The 24,262-nt window shown below is 38.7% G+C and overlaps 1 protein-coding gene across 3 annotated transcripts in view; it reads right to left on the reverse strand.

Annotated features, from left to right (window-relative positions):
- gpc6a (glypican 6a) overlaps positions 1-24,262 on the reverse strand; it is a 161,023-nt gene that overhangs the window by 20,937 nt on the left and 115,824 nt on the right. For 2 of the 3 annotated variants that reach the window (XM_031324365.2, XM_035999480.1), the window contains exons 5-7: positions 18,920-19,050; positions 16,383-16,526; positions 12,104-12,133 (exon numbers count right to left, since the gene is read on the reverse strand). In XM_031324365.2, coding sequence (XP_031180225.1) covers positions 12,104-12,133; positions 16,383-16,526; positions 18,920-19,050 — 305 coding nt within the window. The remainder of the gene's footprint in view (positions 1-12,103; positions 12,134-16,382; positions 16,527-18,919; positions 19,051-24,262) is intronic. The other variant, XM_031324366.2, reaches the window with a different exon arrangement.

The following is a 24,262-nucleotide window of genomic DNA, read 5'->3' on the forward strand; positions in this document are numbered from 1 at the left end:
CAATCTCTGCAATGGTCCATTAAAAAAACATCAGAATTGTCTTTAACTGAATGAATGTGCTTACAGTAATAGAGAACAATATAATGCCTGAGGCAAATAAACAAACATCTGCATAGAAGACACTAGCTAAATTATTTTTGTCTTTGATAAAGTATGCTTACTTTCCTACTGGACACTACTGAACTAATTTCATTATAAAACAGTAAAATTGGACCTTCAATGATAAGGATACTGAGCAGTTTTAGTACACACACAATCATGCTAAGCAAACCGTGACCTGTCTAATGTAAGCACAGATGGAAGTTTCATACACAGCTGGTTTTGTGTCCCATCCCAAGGGTAAACACACCGTTTGAGGGAAAAGGCTTTATAAACAGATGCTTCTCTGTAAGGTAGTAAGTAAGTAACTAAAGCAACATTATAAAGAAGTTGCTGATAGTTTTGATAAATACAGTAAAAAGCATCAAAGGTAATGCATGCATTAACATCTGGGCTCAGTCAGGAAAAAATAAATAAAATCTGTATAATTATTTATATCCATATGACACTGGAATGTTACCAACATTACACACCAATATTGAACCCATGAATATTGCATGTTGGTGTTAATTTGATTTTTTATTTAACTCTTGAGTCAGGAGACTTTAAATGTGAAAATATAAATGTATTCATGTGTTAGGCCAGAAATTGACTGGCGAAACATCCAGTGCATGCTGGAACAGACTCAAACCCCTTTATCAGTTCAACAGTAATAAGCAGGAATGGAAATGGATGAATAATTTACAGAGAGGATGGCATCTGTATCGATTGACCCTGGACTAGTTATAGGAACAAAAACAAATGAATTGGCTGTAATTGGTTTATCTAGTGTCCAGCCCAAACATCACACAAAGACATTGCATTAAAAACAAATCCTCTGTTACTTCTACCACATAGACCACTATTCTAGCATCAGTATTGAAACACATTGAGCAAAGTAAGCTTCTGTCATCTTGGCACAAACTTTATGGACCAAAGCAGACACAGCACAATAAATGGAACAGATACTGCTGCACTGCCTAAAGGGAATGGCTGATCAATCCTAACCAGAGTTTAGAGTTATGTAATCTTCATAAATATGCAAGGATAGACTGCAGGATCACTCGTCCTCCACTTTCTGGGTCACATGGACACCAACAGAAACCACTTAATGGTATCATGGACTGAACCAGTCTCTCAGCACTGAGGGATTTAAACTATATAAAGCGTGGTTAAGACATATTCTCAAAAGTAGGAAAACCTCCAAAGGGAAGCATCACAAAATGGTCAGTTCCTTGTTATGCTCATAGCAATTGGGTTAGCTTACCTTGAACACAATGGTCCTGCATTTTGTGATTCAGTGCTTTGAATAATGCACTTAATAGGATTTCCTTGGACACACTGTGGTTTTATTTCAGCTTGCCTGCCTACCCACATAGATGAGTTTAGTTTAAAAGGCTCTGCTGTGTTGAAGCAAGGTAAACACCTTCTACCTTTAGGCTGGCGTGCTAGCCACACAGCCACAAACAGTGGTGAGCTAAACAGCCTTCTGATGAGCAGTGAGACAGGTGCTGAGGCAGATTCCAGTCCATGCTGTGGCTTCCTGGCAGCGTCTACTCGCAAGCTGCTCAAAGGGTAAAGCAGCCAGGTTCTGTGGACCAGTTTGGGCCCAAATTTAGCTTGAGATGGGAACTTACTCTTATTTACATTGACATTAAAAATAATTTGGTGCAAAGACTGCATGCTAGAGGGGTGGGTAAAGGCTGGTACCTGCAGGTTAAGGTTTTTTTTTTGAGGGCTATGAATAATGGCAACAGAGATGATTAGATCCTATCTGTAGGTGATTGTATGAGGGACTTTCACCCACTGCTACATGACAGAGTCTAGTGATTGTTAATTATTTAGACTCCAGGCCAACACACTGTACAAATACTATAGCAGTGCACAATAACCCAATGCATACTGGCCACACTGTTAGTATTTACATGCAGCAGGATGTTTAATTAATTCATACAGTATTTACACATGTATATAAGATGCTGCAAGATGTGTGATGTTTGGCTGTCCTTGTGGCCTAAATTAATTCCAAAAATTGCACACATCACCTCTCCCTTTGTTGCCAGGTTTATTGTTCATCATTACAAATGTGGAAACACCAAATCAGCACTGTCCTCTACTTTAAATTCCAAGTGCAAACTGCAGAAGCCTGCTAACAATCAACCTGTTATGTGTTTCTATCATGTCTATGTAGCCACGGTTATGGTAAACTATGTTGCACAGGGAGATGCACACTTTACAACTTCAGGTTTAGTTGTCTCAGCCAGGTTTTAGAAGTTTTAAAGTCCACATGTATGAATCTAATTGAGAAAGGCTGTCCTTTACACTCATTACGTGAGATTGGAAATCTAATAGGAAGTCGTTGTGCCATCTCAGTCAGAACCTTTCAAATACTGTTGATTTTGTCGATATAAAACCATGCAGCGCTCTTGTAGTGTAAGATTTGTAAAGACAAGTTTCCAGAAGAGTGAGCAGCAAAAGCCTAGAAGAGCTTGCTAAAAAAACAGGCAAATTAAAAGTACCAAACAACAAAACATTACCATGGTTTATACCAGCATATCTCCCTGCAGCATGATCCATACTGTGGACATTTTCCAAACATCTGTATAAATGTATCTGTCTCTTTTTTTCAGCAGAAAGAGCCACACTGACATAGAATACTGTAAGTTGGTTTTCCTTTCAAGCTATATTGTAGCTCAATTATGTGCCTTTGTTAGAGATTGGAGCATTAAAATCCCCAATAACCATGAGGAACGTTTTACTGCTTAATGCATCAGTTGGTCTTAATATAGCAGAGCATGAAAGTACTAAAAAGAAGACTGTTTAATGTGAACTCTGAGGAAGTGAAGCAAGCGGGGGAAGGCATGGATGAAATGATAATCAAAGTGATGAAGCTGCCTTTAGACTGAGAAGTTAGAAGGTGGCCACATTGATCTGTTGTGTCCGTCCACATACATTCATTCTAATTCAGACACGCCTCGGTTGGGCGAGCACGGCTGATTACACATCAGTCTCTGTCAGATTTCCATCTCTTTTGACAGACAGAATCACCTCTGGACAGACCGATTCATCGCCCTCTATTAAGCCATGGAGGTGAAAACTGTGACAACCCAGTTCACACCATCCCATTATTTTAACCTAATCTTTAATAGGTGTCAAATAAAATTGTTTAAATAGCCCAGCAAAGTGTTGGAAGGACTGTAGGTTCCCCAGCTCAATTATTTATTGAATTTACACTGAACAGCCATTTCTTTATTGGAAGATTGCATGAACAAAGCCTTGACAGCAAGTTTTCCTCGCTTCTGTGGCCACCAGAACCACCTAACAGTCAGAAAACTTCCATCCAATTTGTTACAGTGTGGTTGTGTTTATAGAGCTGGGGCATTACATCAATCTCTGGCTCTTACTTCTCTCAAACAAAAGCCTACAAGTTGACATCCCTATCTGAAACAGTTGTGGGCATCTTGATCTATAATAATAACAATCAAAGTACAAAGCACAGTTACTATGCAGACAAGAACAGCATATCGAGCAAAAAAAAAAAAAAAAAGAGCATCAATAGATTAGGAATTAATTTAGTAGAAGGTATAATGTTACAAACAACCTGTCTTACTCAGTTATCATGAGTACCAACTGTTAAGGTGGCAGTTTTCCATTGTCCAACAGCCATAGTCATTTTATTCAAAAATGTAGTCAACTTATGACACCACACAGTATATAATTACTGATCTTTGTCAGCACAATGTGATATAGAGTCTAGAAACCCAAACAGGACTCACACCCCGTGGTTGTTACTGCTGCAAAAACATTAGCTCAGCATGCCCAGTATACTGAATTAGCATGCCAGGGCGATTTACTGGTCTTAACACTTGTTCTTTTCCCACCTGCTGATTTATACAGAAGTTGTGGCTATTAAAGAGAAAATCTGAAGAGAACTCATCTGCAGTACATGTCAGTAGAGCTGTGACTGGATCCATTTTACTGCATGACTCATGGATTCAACCAATTTGGCCGTGTTACTATCGGTCATAATTGGCAGTTGTGTCTGCACTGGGCGGAGTGATTTCTCAATGACTGATTACTCTGGCAGGAAGAAACTTTCTTGTGGGAATAGAGATTCCTACTCCCATTCAGAAGCTGAGGGATGTTCAGCTTTGGGTTTCTTTCCATGCATTCAAATTCACAGTAATCGCCATAATCCCCTTTAGTCCTCTCAGTATAGTGTAGCTGCTATAACTAATGCACGCTAAAATATACATAGGTGGTGCCCATCAACACTGGATTACGTTGATTGATTGAAGAAAGAAAACAATGATCGTTTATTTTACACTTCCTGGGAAAAATGGTTGTTGCCGGATTGTTTCTTGGCCCTGGCGCTCTGCTAAAACAACGTCAAATGGAGCGTGGAGAAAGGCCTGGCCACTGCTAATGACTGATTTACTTTCTTTCCAACTGCATCCACATTTCAACAGTGCTGAACAACAAACAACCCATTAGAGAGGCTCAAAATATTTAGAAATCGGTCAAATGGATTCTCCTCAGGATATCCATCATGTTTTTTTCTGCGAGCATTTGTGTAATGGAGAAATTCACAGTAATGTCTTGTCAGCAAAGTTAGTTGAAGCTGACAGAGAACAAAGTAATTTATGTCAGATTTGTGTCATCAGACATCTGCCTATGATTTGCAAAATAAATGGAGAAAAGAAATTTTGATGTACACCCAAGGAACAGATTTCTTCTCAACACCCTCGGAATATAAATGTGACTGCAGAAGACGTGGTAGATGATATGCTCCAATACTATACTGTAAACTAAACCAGGGTACCCCGACGATTCTTCAATTTAAGACCTGATGAAATGTAATGCCAACTTCACGCCATATAATGGAAGATCATTCAAATCATGAAAAAATATGATTTGTCATCAAGAGCTCTTATGCTATGAAAATACAAACATAAATATAATATAAAAAAATAAAATGTGTGCATTAGGAGGTATTACAATTAGTTCCACCATGTCCACTACTGGCAATTTCCACTGGATGCGGAACGTCTGCGGAACGTCTCTGGAACCTCGATGGAGTCATTAGGTTTCCATTCAATTTGTCAATGTGTGTATTTCCACTGACTGCAGAACGTCTGCATCCCTACTCTGTCCCAACTCTGTCAGTCCGCAGCCCTCCGGAGCAGATACGCAGAGCTTCTATTTTTGACGGACGACGGAGAGCTCCGCAGCAATTCAGCACAATTCAGACTGTGCGGGACAGGAAGTCGAGCACAGAAACAAAATAAAACATCCAGTTACTTTTCAAAATAAAATACACCGTGCTCACGGCAGGTCATATTTCCCTGCACTACACCTTGAAAACACAGCACAGAGTTGTTTCCCCTCTACTCCTCTGGATGGAAACAAACTGTTGTTGGTTTTGTGGTTCTGTTTATAGAAACTACATCCTGTTATATCGCGCGAACATACATGAATTCGCGAGATCTCGTGGTCGGCTGGCCGCAGCCGTTACGCAACAAATCCGGACCTGGTGGGTATTGATGGATGGTGGAGCACGCAGCCGTTCCGCAGCAGAGCCGGTCTGCAGACGTTCCGCATCCTGTGGAAATCCATGGTTAGGCTTGAGTGCTGTTAATCTGACAATTGTGATTTCCATTGGATCAGAGTACAGTCACTTGGCTGCCTGTTCTGAAAATTTTCCCAGCTCATGTCACATGACCAATTAATGTTTCCATGATGACTATCCAAAATTCTGATACCAAGGAACCAGCACTGGAATTGTTTTTTGAAAAAGTGGTAGACTGAGCCTATAGACAATGTGTATTGTATTTGGATATACAATTTGTTTTATATTGTGTGTCGTTCTATCCTATATTTCCTATATGTCTAAGCAGATTTTCTATGCTGTATTCTGATAAAATGCCCCTAAATGTTTTTTCCTCGCAGAGGTGATCAGCACATCTAGATGATGCCGTCAAATGTGCATTTGCATGTTGGATGTGTTTACATTGACAGACCCTCCAACGGTGGAGCAACGCCAATACACAGAGAGCATCCTCATCTTATACACAACTCTCTCTCCAGAACCCAAGGGCAATGTCATTAGTTTTTTAGGTATTTGGTCATGAACCAAGGAACTGGAAAGATGGAACTAGATGAAAAGTCAGTGGCTCACACTGCTGTTAAGACATCTTACTTTAAGCTTCAAATGTCAACCTTGAAGTGGTGCTAAAGAAAAAGTCAGGGGATCACCAAAGTCAGTTGGCTTTATTCTATGTGAAATATGAATGTCTGTACAACATTTCATGGAAATCCATCCAAAAGTTGTTGAGAAATTTCAGTCTGAACAAAAGTGCTGGGCCACTCGACAATACAATTCCTAGAGCTGTGCCACTAGCATGGCTAAAGATTTACCAAAATCTGAGCTGAGCCACAATACTGTACAATGTAACAGTTAGTTCGTAGTGCAATAATGTTACATTTTCTGATTTAGCAGTGGGTTTGTAGCTGACATTAAAATTTCCTTTTTTTTAATTAAACATCACAGCTTCTGTGGGCTGCCATTAATTTAATGATTCTTTTTTAAACAAGTTAGTACGCAACAAAACAATACAATATATGCACAAAGTCAGTGCTATAGAACAGCCCTCTCTGACTCTAAGAGAAGCTTTTCTTTGAATTAGAGGGAGAAGGTCATTCAATCCCGGTGATGAATCAGCACCACAGCAAGACAGATTTCTCTGTAAACACTGTAGGGCCATACCATTAATATACATTAAACAGTATCATACAGATTCATTAGGATTTAGTTGTATGGGGGAATAGTCCAGTAATCTTACCTACATTCAAAATCACAGACAAAGCAAAATATACCCAGCCAATCATAAAACAAAGCACATATAATACCATACCTCGTTGTTTTAACCTGTACTACTATTTGTATTTATTTAACGTACATTTTTGTCAATGAAGCAAAGACAAATCTAACATAAGTCAGCTACATGACTCTTTATAATAAACCCACCAGCTTTAAATCATTTAGCAGTGAGCTGGAAAAGGAAGAGGATTAGACTGTGTATAAGCACTTGTATCTAATTCAGTTCTGATCTGAGGTTCAGATGACTAGGATGTTAGAGATACATTAGCACAAATCACCCGCAAACAGACCAAGATTGAAACATGCTGCAAATTGATTTGAGAGGAAAACACTTGAGTAAATATATAAGGAGTAATGATGACTGAGAGCTTTACAGTCATCATAAACCTCAAGGCTCATGGCTATCACAGTCATATTTCATATTTACCTTGTTTCTGTGCCTGAAGCAAATGTTTTTATAAAAACTAGCAGATCTCTGACAATCCCGCCATTGAACTGAACCTTTTGACCTTTCCTTCACTCACAGAATGTGTGCAAAAGTGTCACTGATTGTGTAATGATCTGCTGCCTTAGCAAACCAGACCCTAATGACATGCAGACCGTGAGTGTAACACAGAAATGTTGCCCTGTGATTTAATAAATACATGTATAATCACAATATGTCTCCTGTACAGTCATAGTATCATCATGCTACTGTACCAAGCATGTTACTACCAGTTGTACATGTGTAGTTGTGTATGTAACAAAACAAATGTTGACCTTGAAGATACACAACAGGCAGTGACAAGTATCTTGTTCTTTGTTCAGGGAAGATGTTGACAATGTATTGTATCCCTTCTTATAAAAAAAATAAAAAAGATATTTGTGACACAATTAGATCTTGTCATTAGTAAATATGAATTATTGAGTGAGCACCAGTATGGAATTAGGAAAAATAGAACTACTGCAGTAATGGAGGTGGTAGAAGAAATGATAAAGGCAGTTGAATATGATGAGTGTTCTATTGGTATTTATATTGATTGACCTAGAGAAGGCTTTTCATAGTATAGATCACAGCCAATTATAGATTATTGAGTAGAATTAAGTATGGGATAAAAGGTATAGCTTACTCTTAAACACTACTTGTAAAATAGATTTGATAGAAATGTGTAACTCACTTTTGGTTTTCAAAAGAATGGTTTGTAAAGCTGTGAATGCTTTTTATTTTTATTCTTTCTGGAGGGTACAATAAATGATAAGAATGTAGGATAGGCATATATAAGCTTTATGCTTCTGCCTGTACCTTTTCAGTCATGTGTACTAGATTGTATATTGGATATGCTGTTTGACTGACTATAGAAACTACTACTAGTATTGTTGTTGTTATTATATTCTTAAATAATTTATATCGCACTTATGTCAAAAGAAACTGACTGCTGGCATATTGTTTGATAGATCAACTGAGTACTGCAAAAGGCCTTCATATTAGAATTCAAGATTAAAATGATTAAAGATATGATTAAACTAGTCATAAAGCCTGCTCAACAAAATCCTTCAGATCCTCCTTATCTATCTATAAATTGCAGGAACGTCTGTCTGTCTGTCTGTCTGTGTTATGTGCATATCTCTCGAACCGTTAGTCCGATGGATTTCAAACTTGACAGGTGTCTTGCTACGGGCACAAGTAAGTGCAGTGCCCATTTGCAAGTTTGACGTTGTTTGAATTAGAAATGCAAAATATATCGTTAAATATATAGGTAAAAGAAGCACACATTGGCTTTTGCCGCTCTAGCCGCTGGCCACTTCTCCTCTCACACTGTGGACCAGAGACAGAGAGCAGCGGAGCTTTGGCAGCTAAAATGTGACATACACCTCTGACCCACAAAAATGTGCAAAGTTGCACTACTCTGTCTTAGTCTTTGACTTTGAATAAACAAACGACAATTCCCAAATTTAAGGACGTTTCAGAATCCCACACATACAAAGTACAACCAGCTACAGAACAAGTGACAGACAGAGCGTGATGCAGGCTATCTATCTACAAAGCGAGACGTATCATATATGTGTGTCCGTGTTTGGGGGGGAAGGTAACCTGCACATCACACGCAGACGCCACATGCAGAACGCTTTAGAACAGCGGGGGGACTCTTTTCCTACTATTGTATTAAATTGCTGTGAGCTGGCAGAACATAACGTAATCTCTGAGATTATTCCTTCAGAGCGCTGTGCAATGTGAGAAAATCTCAGAGTTAAACCAGGCAGACACATCAGTTTTCATCAGACTCACCCTGGGTCGGGTTAATTAAGTCTACTGCTAACTTACAACATTAATAACATTACCGTCGCCAAAATACCCCCGCAAATCAAATCCCCTACTTCACCGTTAACCGTCAAGCCACTAAACCTGTATGGAAATGAACACGTCCTCTGCTGAAGTGTTACGTTCATTAACGATCATACGACACAATATATCTCTCTCTCTCTCTCTCTCTGCGGGTGCACACACATGGTCCGGTTCTGGTGGGTGATGAACGCAGATAGGTGCTGATTAGCTCTCATAACGGGCCAGTTGGGTAGCACACTGCCATGAGTCCATGAGGCTGTCTGATTACTCCACATTTTCATTGTGATATTTAGGGCATGAGCGCCGACAGCGGCGAAGGCCCTATTGAAACTGAAGGAATTATTATTCTTTTTTTTCCCGGGAAATTAATTGCCTTTTTGAGGGGCTTAACATATTCAAAAACTCACCAAAATTGGCGGTCGCATCAAGCCTGGTGAAAACTTACGTATTTTAAGGGTTTCGGGAATAGGCGCACAGAAATGGCCCGCTAGCGCCCCCTAAAAAATAAAAAAAAAATGATTCCCTTCAGTATGTTTAATGTAGACTCACGAAACTTGGTAGACATATGTAGCATGTCACGACGTACAAAAAAACTCATTGGAGCCATACCCTAAACCCAACAGGAAGTCCGCCATTTTTAATTGAAAGTTCGAAATTAGTGCGATTTTGGCCATTTCCACATGTCGTACTTTAACGAACTCCTCATCCGATCAACTTCAAATTTGGTCTGTGCCATCTAAGACCTTAAAGATGAAAAGTTGTTAAAAGAAAAACTTTTCATCATAGGGCATGGCCGTGGCGGCCATTTTGTGCGTTTCGCCATCGAAACAGGAAGTGGGTGTAACTCAAGTGTACATTGTCCAATTGGCTCGAAACTTTTCATGATTCATAAGACTCTAACTCTGAGGACATTTACTGGACAAAATTGACTCAAACTCATAGCGCCCCCTAGTGGCAACAGGAAGTAGGCCTAAAAGTCAAGGTGCTATACTTTAACGAACTCCTCCTAGAGATTTCATCCGATGGACTTAAAAATTTGGTCTGTACCATCTCAACACCTTACAGATAAAAAGTTATTAAAAGAAAAACTTTTCATCAAACGGTGTGGGTGTGGCGGCCATTTTGAGTGTTTAGCGATGAACGAGAAAGTGGCTGTAACTACAGTGTACATTGTCATATCTGCTTGAAATTTCCCACAATCAACAAGAGTCCAGGCCTGAGGACATATAAAGGCCAATATTGACTTTTGGTCATAGCGCCCCCTGCTGGCAACAGGAAATCAGCCTTATATGACAAACATCATCCGATTTACATGAAACTTAGAATGTGTGGTCTACATGATGCTGAGCCGCCCCCTATACTTTAACCACGCCCACTTACTTCGGCCACACCCCATTTCATAACATTTGAACCGTTTAAAGTAGAGTCTTGTGTGAGGTCTCATTGAACTCAGCAGAGAGTTCCTTCTTCATTGGTCATGGTTTGGCCTGCCCCCTATGCTTAAGCCATGCCCCTTTCATAAATACTGACCCATCTAAGGTAGAGTCTTTTGTGAGGTATCACTGAACTCAGCAGAAAGTTCCTTTTTAGTTGGAGATGGTTTGACCCACCCCCTATGCTTTAACCACGCCCCCTTTTATAACTGATGACCCGTTTGATGTAGACTATTGTGTGAGGTATCATTGAACTCAACAGAGAGTTCCGTTTTCATTGGTCATGGCTTGGCCCACCCCCTATGCTTTAGCCACGCCCCCTTTCACAGCTAATGAACTGTATGACGTAGAGTCTTGTGTGAGGTATCACTGAACTCAGCAGGGAGTTCCCTTTTCATTGGTGACAATTTGCAGTGTCTGAGTGCCGCGCAAATGCACGGTCGCAAGGAGCGGCGTCTGCCAGTAACCCTGATGCGCGCAGAGGCGCGAGGGCCCGTCCAGCGCTGCTTGCAGCTTTATTTGTGATTACATTCTGAATCTGCAGCGTTCTCTGTCAGGTAAAAAGAGTAGTACAATGTCTTCCTCTGATGCTGAAGTAGCCTACACTGTAAGTCAGTAGTAGGCTATACAGCGGAGTTGCATATTAAGTGGTTTGGGGTCCTTCTGTAAGTAATTTTGGGGTACAATTTGGTTTTGAAGAATTCTACAAGCAACAATACCACAGGCCAAGCAATCGGCCCGTTCCAAACAGGCACATTTTCAACGGGCACTACACTAGTTATTGATAATCAACAAAAATTCATGCACAAAATCAAGCAAAGACTAGAGAGCATACTCTGTTTCTTTCTCTACATCACAACTGGTGCACAAGCTTATCCCAGCATGCACTGGAAAAAAAGTATGGAAACCAATCTTTGCTAGGTCATCAACACGCATGGCAAGGGTTAACACGCATATCATGTTACAGCTATGGGCAAATTATTTGAAGTGCCCAATCAACCTGGGTTACATGTCTTTTAATAGTAGGAAAACCCTGAGGGAACCCTAAAGAAAAATGTGAAATTCAAACAGTAGTAACAATGTCAGAGATTCAAACTAACAACCGTCTCACTGTTAGGCAATAACAGCCGTAACCACTAAACCACGATGCTGCAAAAGATAGATTATTTTAGACAAAACAAGAAATGGACAAAAATAATAAATATTGACCTCCCTAGACTATAAAACACCCAAAATCATTCAATCAAAGTAAATAAACATCCATGTCACAAACAAGCAATCAATATCAACTTTGAATAATGTAAAGAAGCCAAGCTCAATAGGCAGTTTGATTAAAACACCACAAGACAGATCACTTGGTGAAAGTAAGAGGATGAATGGTAGGCTTACACTGTGTTGCATTGTCCTCCACACAACCCTCTGGGAGCAGCAGAGAAATGAAGACGAAAGAGATTTAATTGGACATCGGAAAAATGGAGAGACTGAGAGAAAGAATCGGAGCAAAAGAATGTCTATTAGTTAGTGAAGTAAAAAGTTAAATGATAGATGGTGCAGCTGAATATTCCATCCACCAGCCTCCTCTCACTATGAAATGTAGTACCTCAAACCATTTTATTCCTGATACATTTTCCACTGTGAAATCATTTTAAAAATCTGCGGCCATCAAATCTGATCAGTGCAAAGATCAGGACCTACATACAGACATCAGCGCTACAAGGGGAATTAGTCTTATAACAGTAGTTTTTTTTCAACAAGCCCTGTATGTAATAATCTGCTGAATTCAACAACAATATTTTAAAAGGATCAGGGGTCTCATTTATAAATGTGGCATACGCACAAAACGGTACACCACTTCCCACGCAAAGGTTGTGATTTATAAAAAACAAACTTGACGGGAGAATGTGCGGTTCTCCACGCAAACTCTGACCCATGCGTACGCACATTTTGGAGACAAAATAGGAATTGGCGACACAGATGGTGAGGTGGTGAACTGAAGTCAGACTGCAGAAAGTAAATGTGGGAATAACAATTACTCGTAATATTTTCAAGTATTGATGCCTCACGCACATTTTTTCACTCCATATCATCCACGTTACCATGAAGATTAAATCCAGCATTGTTATTTGCGCTTGTACTGAGTGATAATTGTTCCATAAACACCTCCAACTCAAATCTTAAATAAAAATTTGTTCTTAATGTTTAATCGGTGCTGTCTCGCCATCACATTGTCTGCTACGGAGCACAGGAGGAGGGGATAGCCCGACTGGAATACAGGATAGCATCAAATACCCTAAATACTGCGGTGAACCTGTGCGTAATGCTGCATGATGGCACTGCTGGCCCTGCAGGAGGACTATGCTAATGGAAGAATCAGGAGAAAAAGAGACTTCAGGGACTATGACGATGACTGGCTAATATGCCGATTTAGATTCCCTAAAGCTGAGCTCTTGGATCTATGTTCTGAATTGGGTCCAGTAGAGAGGGCAACGTGCCAGAACCGTGCCATCCCGGTCCAAATACAGGTCTTCGCCACTCTGGGGAAAACTGGCTGTTTCCAGAGGGAAATGTCAGACAGCTAAGTGTTTTTTTTAATAAATATTATATATAATCTTCAACTTTATCACTAAGGCTTGTTTGGATGTAATATATTTCTGTTAAATCTTATTATATATGTCTGGTATATCGAAGCTGTCCCAGAGTGCCGTAATGCCTGCCGTTTTGGACGTATTATTAATACATGTAGTTATAGATCAGGTTTCCCTACACTGTGCAAGAACAGGCCAAAATTATAATTCAATTTGCAGCAATTCCTGAACGTCTGAGAAGTTTTTTGCTTTTTCTCCACCAGTCATCATCATCATTCGGTGTAACAACTGCCAGTGTCATTAATATGCTGATCAGCATTCACAAGGTGCTTTGCATTGACTATTTATGGTTTAAAAATGGGCGTGTACAGGGCGGCATAAGAGGCTGATTCACGTACGCACACTTGGGGGTAATCTGTGATTTATAAAGGGAACATTGCTTACAGGTGTGCGTACACACGGTTTTATAAATCAGACTTTTTTTTGGCGTACGCCCAAAGGCCCAAAATGGCGTATGCCAAAAAAAAGTACACACTTATAGTAAGGATCCTACGCACAGTTTTATAAATGAGACCCCTGGTAATTCACACAATTATTGTAGTTCACTTAACATGTTTATTTTTTACAATTACAACTATAATTTAGTATGTATGGATGACACATTACACTCTGCAGCCTTTAATCTGCTTCTCTGCTCCTGCATATTTTCCATTTTAATCCTATCAAACAATTTGTACAGCAGAAGATTATCAACTGTGCCTTTTATTTAAAAGGACATAATATTAAATGGATTTGCCAATTGAACAGAGGATTACATAAAGAATCATTTATTAAATTGGTTGGTCAAAGTACAAATTAGTGACATAAAAATATGGTTTAATAATATCCAATCCATGGCCTTACATGTAGTAATTATTCCACTGAAATGTCTTTCAGTTTAATTCATTCAATTTACACTAATCTTGTACAACATAACACATTTGTTAAAGATAAAAATCGATTAAGGGTTTTCTAGACACTATGTTGTGTTATTATTAGAAGGACTAACACTGTATCATACTGCTTTAATTATCAGTCCACCTTTTGACATTCAAATGTATGACAATAATGCAGATTGACATGGGAAAAAAATGTCCAAGGAATATTTTACTCCTTTTACAATTACATTATGATGCATTTAAAATGTGATATTTATTAGGCCCTTGTGAGCACCTAGAGACATCACAGCAGCATACATGTTGTAGCAAAGCAGGAAAAGATGCACAGCTGTAGGCTACAGAGATCAGAGTTGTGGGTTGTAGGGCCTGATTTAACACCTTGTCAACTTGAATGGATCTTTTATAGCCTCAATTAATGTCTTTGGATTTGTCATCATCCTGAACTTTGGTGGGTGGATGTTGAATCTGTTTTAGCTTCCTCAACACTGATTCTGGAAGCAGTATACATTCTGGGATAGGGCCCAGGTCACACTTTTTGTGATTAAGTACATTTTGTAATCGGTTCTAATGGCTCTTTTCCTGCAGCAATACACACTGAGGAATATATTCAAAACAATATGTCAGAGTAGGTTAGTGCAAAGCATGTTCTTTCTGCAACCTCTGGCACTGAGAGTGTAAGAAACTGAAGTATTTTTACTCTAATCACAGCTTTGTGTAATTCACACAGAACCTGGGGTCTACATGGACTACATGAACATGGATTTATAATGACTTTTCTTTGAATCTTTAAGGGCCTCTATTTGTTTTTCTGGTCTGTGTGTTAACAATTTTTGAGATGTACTTTGACATTTGTTAACACACTTCTGGATAGTTGAGCTTGTAAAAAACAGAGTGAGGAAGGAAGAGCGTTCAGCATCATTTTGTGGTAGAATATAGATGTCTTCAATAAAACCATCATGAATTGGCTGCTTCAGACTTAATTAGGCTTCAAAATGAAAGCCCAACGATTATAGAGTTATTTTAGGAGGCTGTGTTTGGTCCTGGTATGGCGACTTCGAGAAATCTGTTTGTCCACACTGGGAGCTCCGAGTCCCAAATCCGGCTATCGACACAGGGAGCTCCCAGTCCCGGCAGCGAATTTGAGTTTTCTGAAATGGCGAAGGCATGTCCCGCCCTACTCTGCCTTACTCTTCCTCTGATTGGCTTACCCTGGTATTCTTACCCTAACCCTAACCAATCTCACTACTCCTGCCTAATTCTAACCAAACCAACAAATGAAGGCAAGTACTAGCCAATCAAAGGCAGAGTAGGGTGGGTCATGCCTTCGCCATCCTAGGAAATGGAAAACGGTTAACAGAGCTTTCAGTGAACACGGCCGGATGGGACCAAACACAGCCTCTGAGACTTACAGAGGAGGCCAGTTTGACGACAGGGAATACAGAGATGGTTTTCTTTCCGGGTTTTGCTACTGGCTCCCGGGCCTGAGTCTAACAGAGGTAACTAGCTAACGGCTAGCTGTTACTTAAGCAACAAGTAGCCTAAAGCTAACGCTATCTGTCCTAAACTCAGTAAATCACCTCCGTACTGTATTAACTGTCATCAAACTGGCCTTATAACATTGAATGACCTCTTAATGACCAAGTCCAAATTGTTTCACTTTACTTGAGGTGAAGGAAAATATTCACGAGACAATTATAATGGTCTCATGACAGACAAAGTCAAAACCAACCACTTATGACAGTTTAATGTGATGTCAACACATAAACCTAAATAGTTTCCTTAAGTTTGATAATTAGGCCTGCTTTGACATATATAAACCAGGTTATGTTGTCTGGCTTAATGTCAAGTTGTCATAACAAAGAGATTGTCTCTGACAATGTCAAGTTGTCATAACACAAACATCTCAAACAATGCAAACAGTGTCATCATTTTCCGAATGACACTTATACTATACTAGACTAGTCTTAAACATTTATAAAGACTCCTACTTGTTCATGACATGTGTCATCTCAATCTTATGCACACCCCTTCAAGTAAAGTGTTAACCCTATTTTTTCTATTTCATTTAACCATTCATTTATTTCTTCATTAACCTTCCAATCACAGTTTACAATATTGGTCTTCTTATCTCGTGTCTGTAAATACCAGTCTTTCCAGGCTTGTTCCAGCTGCGGTAGTTGGCCTCTCTTCAGGGGTGTAGGGTCTGAAGCGAGCACTGAACACATCTGAGATGCCACGCGCAGACCTGCCTATTCCTGATGGCGTTGGCTGGCCACACCCTTGAAAAACCTAAAATAAACATAGAATGAACAGAGGAAGATACAATTACCACAAAGAGGGGGCAAACACAAGAGAAAATTGAAAGAGGATACAGACTGGTGTTTTGTATTTACAGCATCTTTAGGAAATTGTCTGATGTTGCAACATTAACACAATATTTCTTAATTATTGTGAGATGTGAGCTTCTCATTGCAGTGCTTAATAGTACTGAATAGAAACAAGGTTATCTGCAGTCCGAAGCCGCATGGACTCTACACTGAGCCAAGGATAAGTCTATTTCTTTGTAGAATACACATCCAATTTGATCCCACAAAAGTTGTAGTTTGCTTACACCACTGACATTTTTCCCTTCAAAAGCTTTTGTCAATTTGCTCACAGCACAATTTCTGGTCTGTGATTTGAGATAGAAAACTATATAGAGCCAGCCTGGAACCAATGCTGTCTATCAGTGCCCAACTCTCCTTTTACAGGAAGTACCATATTGCTGGCAAAAAAAAGAACATAATTAACCTTTGATATACTGTTACTCACATACAATTGAAAGCTATTGTTACAGTACAACATAGTGGCTTCAAAATGAAATAAAAATCTCATATATTTTACGAAGATTTCTAGGTCAAAATCTTTTTTAGCTCAGACTGCAACCAATTTATCACAAAGATATATGCAAATGAGCTTTGAGTTAGTGTATAAACCTGAACACTATCAGTTAGTATTTGCTTTTAATGTGGCCAATAACATATCTTATTATATTTCATAGACCAATGGTATTCTGATTTGCAACCATGACAATTTTGGCTTTGGAAAACATAGAATGTCTTAATTTTCTTTAACACTCTACTCTTGGACAAACACTGCTTTTACACAGAGAAAGTGATTTAACTCTCCTAAAATATAAACTCAAGTGTTGTTGACAGACAGAAATAGAAGTTATATTAATATTATGGGAACCTTACACTAATCAATGTGTAGTTCATAGAGGTTCATTGTGAGAATAGATGTTTTCAGATGGCTTGGTCTCTACAGGCTCTAACAGCCCAAACAACACACCACCAAACCGCACAGCTCATTAGCATTCCTCTCTGGCCTGTTTGCCGACCCCTGGCTCAGTATGTGATGGAGCACTCTAATGTGCTGCATGGCTGTCAGGACAAGAGGCTGTCTTTTCCCTAATATTTATCAATTCTTCACAATGATTACAATTCTGTGATCCTTTACATGACACAAGCAAACTGATTTTCAACAGGTCTGTGCAGCAGAATGAAAGTACATATGGTTAAAATGTGACTGTGGGGGAAAGACTGTAATCTCAAAGCAATCTGTCTGCCAAGTACAACCTTGTAGGGAAGAGGCGTCAAGTGCATAGACAACGGGTAAAGTTGTAAATTGCAGCCCTCTTGATATGAAAAAGAATGTGACATTTAATTCCCACTGACTTTTGTAACACTGGCATGAAGATAGGCCAGACTACACCAAAGGGTCTGAATAAAAAGTTGAACTGAAAAACCTGCCTTTTGACAAAAAAGACAATGACATACTATTCTGTGTGTGATAATATCCTGAATGTGCTGCTTGAAATTCAAAACTCTTCCAAAGACTGATTAGCAATTTGAAGTCTAAAGAGGAAATTAGTTTCTTCTCTTACATGTTAAACAGTCTCCTAAAATCACCTTTATATACCACTAAATGACTAAAAGACCAGTATCCCTGTCCTGCATCCCAGGTGTGGTTAGGTTTGGACTCCACTTTGATTAATGTTACGGCTAGATCACATTTTTTGTTAAATATCGAAAAAGTAAATCCACCCTGTCTCAGGCTATGACATAGTTTGTGATATATCATTAAATAAAAGTTAAAATAAAAAAGTAAAATAAAATGGTCAAGGAGTGATGATAAAACCCAACAAATATTTATAAATGTTTTAATATAAAAGAAAGCTTTAAAATATGCTTAAGATGTAGTCTGATCTCAATGGGCATAGAGTAGTACAGTCTGGTGCTCAAACAGCAAAGGGTCAGGCCCAATGATCTAAGGGGAATTTTCACCCACACCATGAGAATTAAGATGGATAAATAAATTTGCAATAATTAGAATTTACTAAATTGAAGTAGACTCAAAAACCCACTTATTATGCTCACTGTTTACTGTTACATTACCTGTTTGTTTTCCTTCCCTTTCTTTTTCTATTCACATTTTGTATTGTCTCATTGTAATTGTCCTGTCAATTGTTTGTACATTTCTATGTTATCTGTTTTGCACTTATTTATAAAATACGACCATACAAAAAATAAAATTAAGTATAAATTAGTTAATGTATACAATGTTTTCAATGTAAAGATAAATTATTTTTAGAGCAAAACACATCATAGCATGGCGAACAAAGCTCATTCAGAAGACAGTACCTTGGCTGACACGTGCACGCTGTTGCTCTGCATGGTCATGATGGCCTCAGAGATCTTGATGTCAACTGGCTCTATAACGGCTTCAATGTTGAAGGGTCCCTCCAGTCTGGCTGCCACCAGTAACATAGCATCTGTCACAACACAGAGGACACATGTCAGCTCAGAGATAATAAACACTCACACAGACATTTTACTTCTTCTATTTACGCACACACGTCAATATGTTCACATCATCTCTGAGCATTAACAAAACGCAGTTCAAAACCCTCAGGGTGCTTTGCTCCATCATGTGTCTATGACATGGGTCTAACTAGGAGAACAAAGAAAGGGTCCCTTCTCCAAATGTGTTGACTGCCAATAATCACAAACACAAAAGGAACCTGCCATACCTTCATATGAACAAACAAACAAACACACAGAGACACACACACACACACACACACACACAGACACACACACACACACACACACACACACACACACACACACACACAGTGTAAGAAAGACATCTCTAGAGCAACTCTGGTGTTTGTAAGAGGATGTGTGACATCAAGTGGAAATTAAATTTTAGTGTGCTATGCCTACAAATAGCTTATACATAAAACAAATCATTGACTTGCATACATGCTAATGACTCCAGTTAGACAGACAGCGACAACACTTCAGATTTATTTATTTATTTGCATTTGTATTTTATAAATTGTGAAAGCATGTCAATGAATGCATAAATCATGACTACGTATCATGCTTGTTATTACTTTTTAATTACATATCTCAGTGCTTAACTTAGTCCTTTCTGTCAAACATGAATTCGATAAGGCACCAAAAGCAATCAAATCCTTTGCTTTATTGTTAAGCATCACTTAGAAACATCTGATGGCAAGTAATGAAATCAGGTACATACAGTACTTCATACATCACATTAAATCATCTGTTTGGAAATAGGTACATTAACAACCAAACCAAAAAAACAAACAGGGACCATGACCTTTTCTGCTGTGGATGAATCAATACCCAAAACAGATTGCTCACCGAACTGCCACAGTTTCATAAAAATAGTGGGAAATTAATATGATCGTACAGAGGAATAGTTCTATAGATCGTGTCAGACTGGGAGATGTCAGGTGTGGAAAATAATGTGTTTGATATTTTCATTTGACTCTATCTTGTCTCTCAAAAAAGTAATTAAAATTTTGCCAAGTCTTGTTTGAGGGGTTAGCACTGGTTAAGTGGCAAGGGCAGACAACAGGGATATCAATAAGACTTCCATTTCTGTGCACTGACATTTGCAGGTATGTGGACCAATCAGGAAAAGCCTATTTACCCCTACGGGAGCTGCTCTCTGCAAAAGGACAGCAAAGCCTGATGACTACACTGGCAAAAAGCACAACTTCCACCATCTCTGCTGGTTTAAGCGAAGGCCCGAACCATTGTAAGTGCAAAGTGACTGCATTGCATATAAACTGCCAAAATAACTTCCAAAACAGCTTCTGTTGACATTTGAAAAATTATTTAGTTAATATAATCGTATGAACGTGGGACTAACCTAGAGATTTTTTTCATTTAAAATTGAATTAAAAAAAAAAAGTGATTAACACAGATGAAGAAACAAAAAATAGATTAATATTAATTTCAATTTATCAAAGTTTAAGTAAGTATTAAAGAAAAAGGCTGGAAATATTCTACATCTCTGCAATTGCAATTGCACAGGAATATGATAATTCTGTTCATACCGTCAAACACATATATCGATATTGATCAATTGATTCATTTGGTCACGCAAAATAGTACCCTTTTTGACAAAGATAAAGAGAATATCTGGGGAAGTATAGCAGTTAAACTTGCTTGTGATGGTGAGTAGCCTTTAAAAGAGGGGTAAACATTCTTCGTTGTCAAGGTAACCTATGGAGAAACACTCATTTCCAAGTGCATTAGCTATTGTTATGCTATGGAAATTATATGTGTCAGAAATTACATGTAGTCATTGTGAAAGTTAGAGTATACTATGAAACCTGATCAATTATTTCTGTTGTATATACTCACAGATATATTTCTATACTTCGATAATTGTGTGACGATTGTGTACAAACCTTTAATTTTCAGAGGAATGCACAGATCATGACTATTTGTGTCAGTCTTTGGGTGAAAGGTTTGAACATCAAAAATTGTCAACGAATGTTCCGGATTTATGTTTAATTTTTTTGGTTTCATCCCTGGTGCAGCTGCTCCCCCCGCGACCCGACACCGGATAAGCGGACGAAGATGGATGGATGGATCCCTGGTGTGTTAAGGCCTTTAATAATGTTTTTGTTGGTGAGTATTTTCAGCTATGGATTTGTTGCACTAGTGTATTTACAGCAGCAGGATGGTGTATGTGGGATCAAATCAAAATAAACTTCAGTGCCAAGGTTCATCATAAAGAAGAAATGTATCAGCCAGTGCAACAATAACAATGGAAATCTATGGTACAAAGGTTACACATAAAATACTTGTTAGGTAGGATCAATTCATTGTTTGTTTTGGTCTTTTCGTGACATTTGTTGATAATGAGAAAACTATAGTAAAATATCACAGGTATCTGTTGCTGACTTATCACTGTTGAAGTTTCATTGTTTCAGCACAGTTCACAATTTCAAATCATCGCCAGTGAGCTGTAAGAAAATGTGGGACTTTGGAAGCACTGCTGAGCACTTCAACAAAATCAGGACAAGAAGTCCTTATACAAACAACAAAACAGATCATTTGTCAGCGATCCATAACAGCATGACTCATGAGTGTTTTCTGATCTGCCACCCTGTGGTTCAGGTATGATTATGTTTAGGTAACTGAAACTACTTGGTTATGGTTAAATGATTGCTATTGTGTCACAACTAAACCACTATTGAGTGACTGTCCGTAGGAGATGGAATATCTTAAGTGTTAAAGCTGCAAAGCTTTGTACTACAGTGACTGTTGTACAGAACTTTTGCTTTACTTAAGTCTGTTTTTACAGTGTGTATTGTAGCCTGGTGTGGAAAACTTTACTTGTTTAGTGAGAAAAGCTTAGGAGTAAAAATGACAAATAAGATCATTTGGGTAATTCCTGTCTAGCTCTCATTATTACAGTCTAACAGGCCAGCACTGAAGAAAGCCAATACCTTTCAAGACTGTCCTGACCAGCCCTCGCAGAATGAGTTTGAGCTCCTGCCCTCAGGCCAGCATTTTAGAGTGCCTGTCATGAGAACCAAGGAACATAAAGTCTGCCTCCTCTCAGTGGCTATTGACAGGGCAGGATATTAAGCTCACCTGCTTGACTGAATGGAGCGATTTAGAGGACAGGTGAGTACAGAGGAGATCCTTTTAAAGAGAGGTGAATTTAAAACATAAAGATTAATACTCAAACCTGGTGTTGCCAATTAACATTGCATGAACTTATAATAATATCCAGGGGCCCTGTCTCAGCCAAGCAGAATTGTGCAATTATTCAATGCAACCCAGCTTCATCAAAAAAGAGGTATGTATATGTATGTGTATATATATATATATATATATATATATATATATATATATATATATATATATATATATATATATATATATATTTTTTTTTATTTTTTTATTTTTTTTTGTGCCTTTAATTCCAAGCAAAACTTCTCAAATATCAAACAAAAATCACTAACTCAAGCAAAAACAATTTCATCTCAAAGGTAAAACCTAAAACTTGCTAACAAAACATTTGTGTAGTCGTAAACTAATGGACTTTTATTTGTTTGATATTATGTCCTTTTGTTTACAGTTCCCTCTGCTTCTTTCTCAATGATCAGTCTTTCCCTTTCTCCATCACGTGTGCGGTTGTGCTCCCAGCTTTCTCGTTTGCGCTTCCAAACTCTTTGTTTGCAATTCTGGCACAAACCTCTCGCGTGGGCGGGTCTTACAGGGGTGTGTCCCCATTGGCTAATGAGTTTTTGGAGTATGTTTGAGTGACAGCTCAGTGCCTGCCTGCCCTGACGTTTCAGTGCAGCTAACGTTAGAGACTCTGGAGGACACACAAACCACTCTACAAAGCGGATTCCTACAAGATTGATAAAGTGTAAGTATTGACCATATATAGTATATTGTCTGTCATGTACGTTGCTAGCATGGTTAAGATCCGTTTGCTGTTTCGTTGTGTTAAGTTACTAGTAAAGCTGTGTGTGTTAGCTAACTGCTAACGTTATCTAGCTATAACAAATGCTAGCCAATCCAAGTAACGTTGGCTTACTGTATGTTACTGAGCAAATTTGCCATGGGAATCATGTACGTCTTCTCTCTGTAGAACAATGAAACATTGTGGGACCTGCAGGACCCGAGCAGACCTACGATAATGTCACAGGTAGGTCAGTATATGGTCTAAATCATTGAGAAAGAAGCAGAGGAAACTGTAAACAAAAAGACATAATATCAAACAAATAAAAGTCCATTAGTTTATGACTACACAAATGTTTTGTTCGCAAGTTTTTTTACCTTTGAGATGATAATTATTTTGCCTGAGTTAGTGATTTTTTTTTGGATTCTTGAGAAGTTTTGCTTGGAATTAAAGGCACAAAAATAATCCCATACAAGTGTTGTGTGTGTTGCCTTCTACTCATACTGTTACTGATTAGCCAAAGACAAAGAGAGGTGTGTATCATCTGTCCTTGTTTATTATATTTCACAATTCAGTTTATTAAATTTTTTCCACAGGTAGGCTATATAAAAACATGTAAGAAAATACAAAGACTTTTGAACAACACCTGAAACCTGAAATGACTCTCCCAGAACCTGCCAACTAAACTTGCCAAACCCCCAAACAAACCCAAATCTGGCAGTCTGATAACAGCTTAGTATGTACAGCATTTCAGCACCTTGCACAAAAACACATATTATATTAACTTTTTTTTTTAGGTTGTGTATGTTATAAAGCAGGCCTGTTCTTTTACGGCATACTGAGTGAATCGAGCAACAGATAGACCCCACTCTTCTGTCTGTTAGTGGCTGTACCTTTGAAGAGCACTCCTGTTTGTTTACTCTGGAATCTCAAATTGGGCATGATGCTTGGTTAGATTTCCATCAGAAGCTGGCTGGAGGTCACTGTGTGGGCCAACCTGAGTCCTGTGAAGTCTTCAGCAGCCTATGTTTAGCAGAGTACTGCTCTAATGCTACCGCAGAAAAAGCCTCAGTGGAATACAGTGAGAGGGAAATTGGCAGCAATTCTGTTACTCATTCTATAAAAGACTCAAAGATCTAAATGATATCCTCAGCTGAGTTCTGACAACCTATTTTTCATATAGCTTAATGGATATTTGATGGATTGCGAGTTTGAGTCAGCCATATGAATTGCAAGGA

Source organism: Sander lucioperca, chromosome 3, assembly GCF_008315115.2.
Source record: "Sander lucioperca isolate FBNREF2018 chromosome 3, SLUC_FBN_1.2, whole genome shotgun sequence".
In the NCBI taxonomy this organism is placed as follows: domain Eukaryota; kingdom Metazoa; phylum Chordata; class Actinopteri; order Perciformes; family Percidae; genus Sander; species Sander lucioperca.